We start from the raw sequence: 8,514 nt of genomic DNA on the forward strand, positions 1-8,514 counted from the left end.
TTTCCGTCCCCCCAGATGCTGGACTGTTTATATAGCAGCGCTTTGTGAATTTAATCACAGATTCAGGGTGAAGAGGCCTGGGCGCTAAGGCTGACACCAGGAGGGAATGTTTTAGCTTAACAAGGAGGTGCCATGAGTCAACCCTGCTGCTGTGTGTGTGTGTGTGTGTGTGTGTGTATTATGACCGGGGGGAAAAAGTGTGTGTATATCATTTCGCCATATTGTGGGTTTTGTTTTTGGGTGGAGGACAAGCCTGTTAACGTTGGTGGTTTAGTTAAATTTAACTTAGTTAGCTTAGCTTAGTTTGGCTAGATTATAGTTTGACATATTGGGAAATACACTCATACACTCCCTTTCTTGTCGAGAGTTAGATGGGAAGATACAGAAATGCTATCTGTCACTTGGTAGCCAGTTAGCTAAATGTATCATCCAGACTGTGAAACAGCTAGCTCGGCTGTCTAAAGGTTAAACAATCTACCTACCAGCACCTCTAAAGATATAATTAGAACGATATATCTTGTTTGCTGAAGATACTTTATTATGTATCTTCTGGTTGAAAACAAGTCTTCAGGAAGTTACTGTTATTAGCCAAGATATAATCCGTTACACAATCCCCATCAAAATTTCAAAGTGTGGTTTTTACATTGTATAGATTAAACAAAATCTAATGTGTTAATTAGAGAGCTTTAGAGGTATTGGTAGGTGGACTTTTTAACTGTTAGAAAGAGCCACACTACCTGTTTGCTTCTGTTTCCAGTCTTTGTGCTAAGCTAACCAGCTGCTGGTGTTAGCTTTATAAGGGAGACCTGCACACGCGAGAGTGGTATTCTTCTCATCTACCTTAGAAAGCAATGTGTTGAACTGCTGCTTCAAATGATTAAACAACCAGAAGAAAAACAAAAAATAAAAGATTGTGCAATTGTGTATTAAAAAACACATGGACTCATTAATATGCCTCTCTCAAAAGAGGGGGGGGGGGACAGAATTGCAGCCAAAGACGCAATTAGGCTTGATATAAGAAGCCAAATGTCAACACAACTCAAAGAGTGTGTGTGTGTGTGTGTGTGTGTGTGTGTGTGTGAGAGAAAGACACCCAAGTCTTAATTTGAAATTGCTGACAGATGGAGAGTCGTTGGTCATGTGGATGTAACTTTTTATACAGCTGAGATCATCTGTGATTTGATGGAGGAGACCAGAATCTGGGAAACATGTAGTTACTTAAATGGCTTTGGCTGCAAGTATGAATTGCAGCAAAGACTGAATTAATTTAGGTCCTGAGCACTGTCATAAATATGTTTTCATATTCTTTATATTAATATCAAAGGATGGCAGTTTTCTCCTCCTTCATGCTAAACACAAAGAGCTTATATTCACATGTCTCTGTCTCCTCAACAGCTGAGGCTTTAGCTCCCAACAGGCCTAATTTCTTTCTCCCCTGAGAAGGATCCTCAAAACACTCCTCCTCCTTGTTCCCTTTTCTCATGCCCAGAAGGCAGATCCTCGTGTCTTATTCCTCTTAACAATACCCCCACACACACCGGCTCCTGCCATTTAGGAAGGTTAACAGTTTGTAACAGTGTGCCTCCTCCGTACGGACTCACAGACGAAGCTTTTGTCCTGTCTTGGTATGTGTGTGTGTGTGTGTGTGTGTGTGCAGGCATATATGTGCATTCCTCTTTCTCATGGCTCCTGCTAATGTGTAGCAGATGATTTAAGGCCAGATCCACTAGACTGACTGAAAGTTATAATGATGAATGTAACGCAAATGTTGGGCAGGATTTGCAGCTTTTCATTTGCGCTTGTTAAGTAAATTTGGATATATTTTTGATTTGTGGACTGTTAGTCATACAAAACAAGCAATTTAAAGAAGTCATCTTGGGTTCTGGGAAGTGAAAAATTGTGATTTTTCACTTCCCAGAAAAAAAATTTTTTGTACATTTCAATCAATTAAGAAAAATTGCCAGATTATTTGATAATGAAAATAAATATTAGTTGTAGCCCTACTTATAAAAACTGACCTGTTCAGCAGAAAACAAGTCATGTTCAGTTTTTTTGGTATCTTGTGATGTATCTTTTGTAGGAAAATATTTTTAGGTACATTTTAGGACTATGAGATGTTCAAAAACATGCAATGTGTATATATTTTCACACGACATGTCTATGTAAATTACCATATTTTGGTTTATCATGATAAAACACAACCTTTCTTTGTTAAACATTCACACCAACCAGATCTATTTTACCTTTTAAACCTGTCAATCATGACCGTTTTAGGAACGTCTTTGAGTCAGTAAGAACTCTGTTGTTGCATGACAAACACGCTGTATATTCACCTTCAACCTGTTTTCTTTGTTGTTGTTCTTCATGTTCTTATCTGTATTCTCTTCAATCGAAGCAGCACAGGATCGGTTTCCCCTCAGGAACTTTCATCTAACCCTCAGAGTGCTTAAAAATCTTTCAGTAACCTCATGTATTGAAGTGGCATCTCCTCTTCCTCTGTGGTTAGATTACACCGTGATGCGAGGTATGGGGACCTCCGGGAACGTGGAGTACCGCTGCTGGCCGTCCTACAGCCAGCTGGGCTGTGTGCTGTCGGTCCACAGTGCCAGAGAGGCAGCGTACATCTGTAACTCCCATTCTCAGTGCAACAGCTTCACTCTGACTGGACAGAAGACGTGGACAGGTTAGTAAAGACACATTAACTCCTCCTTTCTTTTCCTGTGTCACATTGCTGTTGTTGTGCATGGTTTTTCCAGCAAACTCATTAGATAAAATAAATGAACCTGGTGCAGAAATACTGAAAATGTCTCTATAATTACCCAGTAAATCATGCCTGTCACATGACTAAGACTGCTGAGTAAACATACACAGCCGCTACTCCTTTAATCTCTTTATGAAGCTTTTGAATGTTGAAATGTATACAGTTATTAAGGCTATCATGTCAAAACGTGTTACTTTATTGACATTGCAGGTGTGTTTAACATAGCTCTTTTCCTCTTTTCTTTTTTTTAAACCCCCCCCCCCCCTTTTTGCACTTTACAGGTCGCCTTCTGGCCTCCTTCAGGAGCAGCTTCAGTCATCTGGTGCCTGATGGGATGTCAGAGGTGTACGTGAAGAAAACCAAAGCTCCTGAAACCTCCACATTGTGACACTAGGAACAAACAGAACGATCCCGTTTCAGGCTGGCGGGAGTCATTACGGAGGCGGGATGAGAGATAACGGGCAGTCTGCGATGTGAAGCAAAGCAAAATGTTGCGCTTAAGATGAGATCCTGCTCGTGAACATGTTGAACGAAAGTCGGCTCTGCGGATTATGCAGGAGGGAGCGTAGAGGCTGGGCTGAGGAGGAGGCGTTTGAAGTGAGGCAAGTGAATGTGATGTATTTATAGGGCTTCTGCTCAGTGACTGTTTGATCTGCCTGCCAGCTCACTGCCTCTGCCAACTACTATTTAAAGGGATTTCCCTTCAGGTACAATTAAGGAGGGGAGAGCCTTGTGCCCTCAACATGTTTTTTTTGTTGTTTTTTTTCCTACCATGTCTTTATTTGCCATGTGTGTTGGCTTTCGTTTGTGAGGCCAGGTCCCCATAGTTGGATTTTTAAGCCAAAGAGGTAATAAGAACAGCCACTGCAGCTCAACATTTGAAGCCTGAGGACGAGAAAAGAAAACAAGCTCTTACACAAATACACTTTGATGTTAATGCGCTGAGGTTGCGGCTGTTTTTTCATGGTTCCCTGGCTTAGCTGCACTGTGGTATGCGATGGAAACAACCATGTAAGCATTTACACATCAACAATGAGCAAAGATGATTAAAACCATTCCAGATCAGTCTGTGTATACATACTTTTGTAAACTTAGTTTATAGTGCTTAGTTCATAAATATTTAAATGATCGAATGAAATGTAATTGTTCTTACATGATTGTGCATTATAGCTTACGTGCACCTTGTGGGTGAAACTTTTATTTTCAATGAAAAATTATTGACTTCAGTGTTTTCTTTTATACTTCACTTATTGTAATTGTACAGTTTGACAATTTTGTAATTATATAAATGTGTTGTTTCTACTTTTTGTTGTTGTGGTCATTTACATCTTTTATTGTATTAAGTCTAACTGTAACTTACAGCCTGATTATTTCTCATTAGCACCTTTGTGTGTGTGTGAGAGAGACTTTGTGTGTGTCAGTGGGGGAGGTGAAACTTGCACGTGTATACTGACGTGGTTTTATGCGTGTTTTAAATCCTTTATCTTCTCGCGTACCCCCACAACTACAATCTATAGTCCATCTGAATGGCTGAGAACTCAAACCTAGGGAGCTCCGCAGAGTTTGCACAATACCAGAGGAATGCATTCAAATGCCCCGTCATGCTGGGCTCATTATGAGCCTTAATTAATACATGTAAATTAGCTTACTTACCAACCCTTTCTCATGGTGAGAGAGGGGGCATTACTGTAAGACAAAGGCAGTCATCAGGACAATCAGTGCTCAATCTGTGGTTTGCACACGAATGGGCTTGCCATCTGTGCATGCCAGGAGGAACCGGGTGAGGTTGAGATAAGGTTAGAACTGCAGGGTGGCAGGCTGAAGAATCTGTAAAGTCATGACTTGTTGCAGCCACATAGTCTCTGGTGGGAGAAAAAGAGCAGACCAAATACCAGTGATGTCTTGATATGAACCAGAGACTTTTGTAACCTTTAATCCCCCATCCCTGTTGCTGTTAAAAAGGGAAAAAAACTTTAATCTTGATTTTAAAAACATCTATGTAAATATATTAAGAATCAATAAAAACATTTTATTTCAGAAAAAATCAAGGATCCAAACAAAACTACAATTTACTCCAGATTTCCATGTAGTGAGTCCTTCACCACTACATACCACTACCACTGAAACTCACTTGAAAGGCCACGTCCTGTCAACAAATTACACTTTCATAGCAGAGACGACGGGGGAGGCCTCAGGGTCTTCTTTACCTCATGTTGGCCCCTTGTTGTCTGGACAAAGCTGGCTGATTAGAGTCTGATTTAGAAGATAAGGAGTCTGTCTCAGATTAGATAAAACCAAACCAAGACACTGGACCAACGCAGCAGGACTGACTAGAATTACTAGTTGGAGGGTTGGCAAATAATCCCCCACAAGAGTGTGTTTTATCTGTGCTACAGTAAATAGACTTTAAACCTGACTGAAAGAACTGCAGATAGCTAAAAAATCTTGAGCACAAATATAAATTTAGGATTAATTAAATGAATATTAGCTTGGCACAAGGGCTGGACAGTTCCTTCAGTTTACTTTAGTTTTTTAGACAGCTACAGCAGTTTTGTGAAAACCGCTTATTTATCTTCTTGCCAAGAGCTGGATGAAAGGCTGAATAGCACTTTCATACAGCATCTGTCTGTTAAATTCACAGCTATAGTGGGCAGCAAGTTAGCTTAACCTAACACAAAGATTGGAAATGGGGAAACAACTAGCCTTCCTCTGTCTAAAAGTAACGTAGTTTTAGAAGGACGTTTCCCCCACCCACCGTAAAATGTCATTAAACAGTTTTTGTATGACTTAAACAAGTAAGATGTGTGTTAATGTGTTAATCTGTGAGTTTTAGAGGTGCTGGTAGGTGGATTTTGTGACCTCTGGACAGAGCTAGGATAGCTTTCCCCCCGTTTTCAGTCTTTGTACTAAGCTAAGCTAACCAGCTGCCTTTGGACAGAGCCAGGCTCGCTGTTTCCCCGTTTCAGGTCTTTGTACTTCTATAAGTTAACTGGCTGCATTTGGACAGAGCCAGGCAACCTGTTTCCCCGTTTCCAGTCTTTGTACTGAGCTAAGCTAACCAGCTGCATTTGGACAGAGCCAGGCTCGCTGTTTACCCCTGTTTCCAGTCTTTGTGATAAGCTAAGCTAAGCAGCTGCTGGTCATCTTCACGTTACAAACATGAGAGGGTTATCAATCTTCTGTTTCCCACAATGTCTAACTATTCAACATAGATGAACAATTATACCTCAAGAATTTTGAAAAACAACAAAGTAGCTGGCTGATAGATGAATGGTTGACTCTTAAAAGAGGGAGACAGACTCAGTAAACTGGTTACAATTTTAACTTTTAATGCCTTTACTCACAAAACAAGGTATTCACATTGATAATACAGAGGACACCCCTGAAATATCTCCCTTTTATGTTTGAATTTATTCAAACTCACAGCTGCGGTTCATTTTCCTACGTCATCTCGTAGAAGAAAATGTCTGGCGTCTGACTGGGTTTGTCTTGGCACTCCTTTTGACAGAGTTAATGGATGTTCTGGCTTTGACCGTAGCTTGTTTTATGGTCAAATGTTTTGAGACACATCACAAATGCAAAGCGGTGATAGATTCATTAGGTTACTCAGTTGAATGTAGTGTATATTCACAGCGTAACAATGCGTCCTTCTTCATGTACAGCTTTGTTGGTGAATCAGCACAACGTTCTGTGGTTGTTTCAGAGGTCTTCACAGCATAGTTTTTGTATTCTCAGTTGAAAGTATTCTCTTTCTTCCCCTGACTTTGTATATTTAGTTGGAAATATGTGTGGAGGTATGAAGGTTGAGCTGCTCTAGGCTTTGTTTGTTTTGTTATGAAAGTCATTTTTTGTTTAGGGATGTTTTCATATTTGCATCGTTGTGAAACATGTGGTACTGCTGTCCACATGTTCATGTGTGGTATACTGTTCCTCTGTTTTTTAACCGTGTAATTGACAAGTTGCTCTTTCTAAAGGTTCAGGGAATGAGCGGGGGAGGAGAAAGATTGTTTTTTTTTACTCAGCTCCATACCCCTCCATTCCTGTTTTTTTAAGTTTCCAGTTTCACCCGACTTGTTTCCGTCAGGTTTTATTCATGACCTCCATCTGGAAATAATATATGTTCATGAAAACAAGCCATCAGCAATTTTAGGGAAGAGTGTGTGTGTGTGTGTGTGTGTGTGTGTGTGTGTGTGTGTGTGTGTGTGTGTGTGTGTGCATGTGTGTGTGTGCGTGTGTTTGTGTGTGTGCAAGGAGGGGGACATTAGTGCCTCTTCTGTGGGGTTCAGGCTCCACCAGTGTAACACTGTTAGTGCAGTGAGAAAGACGTGTATGACTAAGTTAAGAACCAAAGCCTCCATCATCATCTCTTAAAATCCTGCTGCAATGCATTTGTGGTCTGGCTAAAGTCTTTGATTCATATGTAAAGTTAGTCATCAAATGTAAGAAACCGCAGCTGCTGGGAGAAATTACGTGTCAGGCAAGTCTTTGGCAAAATGTTTGACCTTGGCTCAGCCTAAAAATATGCATTAACTCTAAGTGAAAGCCTGCATAGTTCTTCAGGAAAGAAGATCTGGCTTGTGTTTGACTTGCTCACAGGAGCATGTGCAGGCTGTGACGGTAGAGATAGAGCAGATATTCACTCGACTCCAGGCTCACAGAACACCTCTGTGCCTGTCTGCCACCTTGGCTGCGGTACACAAGAGACCAGCCGGTCACACCTGAGAGCCTCTGAAGAGTAGCCAGACATTTAGCTAGCCTGTCCTGAGCACAGAGGCGTCTTAGTTTGCGGGGTGCTGTCTGTATATCTAACTGTCTAACTAACTATTTGTCTGTCTGCCTGGAGCCGATACAATCTCTTTTAGAGCCATAATGGCTTTAGCAGGCCCTGAAGGAGAGAGCAAGTAGGTGTGTGTGAGGAGAGGTTTTCATTTCTGCCTGTCTGTGTTGGGGGGGGGGGATCATGTTTTAAAAGCCCTGAAGTTAACCCCAGTCAAAAGGTTTATGCCGACCACTAAAGCCACAGAGGCATCTTGAAAGGTGTAATAGCTCAGCATTGTATCCGGTGACATCTCCATGGACCCACTGCATAGTTTCCCAGTGTACAGCTAAAATGATTGCTGCAGTGCTGTACACTATGCCTCAAAATGGAGTATTAAAAAAACAGATTCAGAGCCAGCTTTTAAGCAAAACTCTGAAATAGTTTATTTATTTAATTTTTTATCTTCACTGAATGTCTGTGTTTGGGGGGCCTCACTATGGTGTTGTAAACCCCTTTTTGGTTATGAGATCCTGCATTCCCTCTCTCTACGTCACAGCAGCATTCTGGGTCATTTTTCTTTTGAAGCCCCCCCACCTCTCTTCCTCACCAGTCCATCCATCATATGGAGTCTCTGGAACCTCCTTTCACCCCACCCGTCCTCCTCTGTTGCTGCCCTCCCTCTCTGTTTGAAATGCTCCTTCAGGCCAAAACCTCCATAGCTTTACTATTAATTTAGGCCTCCACCGCTGCTGTTAAATTGTTCCACTCCATACATAACTTTAACCCTCCATCAGCGTCCTCCTCCTGCCAGTCTTCAACGGCTCCCTTCTTCTTCCAAGTAACAGCCCACAACTGCTGTGAAGCATCTGGAGTTTCCCCCCATCTTTCAACCGGCTGAGACCTGAGGGCAGGACTGCTGTGGATCAGGAACAGCGGTTAGTGTGTGTGTGTGTCTGTGTGTGTTGCTGACTAAAACTGCTGTTCAAATCAAAGT

The 8,514-nt window shown here is 41.5% G+C and overlaps 1 protein-coding gene across 1 annotated transcript; it reads left to right on the top strand.

Annotated features, from left to right (window-relative positions):
• Window positions 1–2,479: 2,479 nt before the first annotated feature.
• On the top strand, window positions 2,480–4,063 carry LOC119903272 (extracellular tyrosine-protein kinase PKDCC-like). Its single transcript, XM_038719472.1, has 2 exons — window positions 2,480–2,683; window positions 3,043–4,063. The coding sequence occupies exons 1-2, from the start codon at window positions 2,518–2,520 to the stop codon at window positions 3,147–3,149; spliced, it is 273 nt and encodes a 90-aa protein (XP_038575400.1). The 5' UTR covers window positions 2,480–2,517; the 3' UTR covers window positions 3,150–4,063.
• The last annotated feature ends 4,451 nt before the right edge of the window (window positions 4,064–8,514 follow it).

This window comes from Micropterus salmoides, unplaced genomic scaffold, assembly GCF_014851395.1.
Source record: "Micropterus salmoides isolate LMB-PRFRI ecotype aquatic unplaced genomic scaffold, ASM1485139v1 Ms_hic_scaffold_1436, whole genome shotgun sequence".
Lineage (NCBI taxonomy): Eukaryota > Metazoa > Chordata > Actinopteri > Centrarchiformes > Centrarchidae > Micropterus > Micropterus salmoides.

Excerpts from the sequence above, each read along its gene's own strand:
- LOC119903272 (XM_038719472.1), top strand. The coding sequence starts at position 2,518 with ATGCGAGGTATGGGGACCTCCGGGAACGTGGAGTACCGCTGCTGGCCG. Across the intron at positions 2,684-3,042 it reads TGGACAGAAGACGTGGACAG|GTCGCCTTCTGGCCTCCTTC; the intron begins GTTAGTAAAGAC and ends TGCACTTTACAG.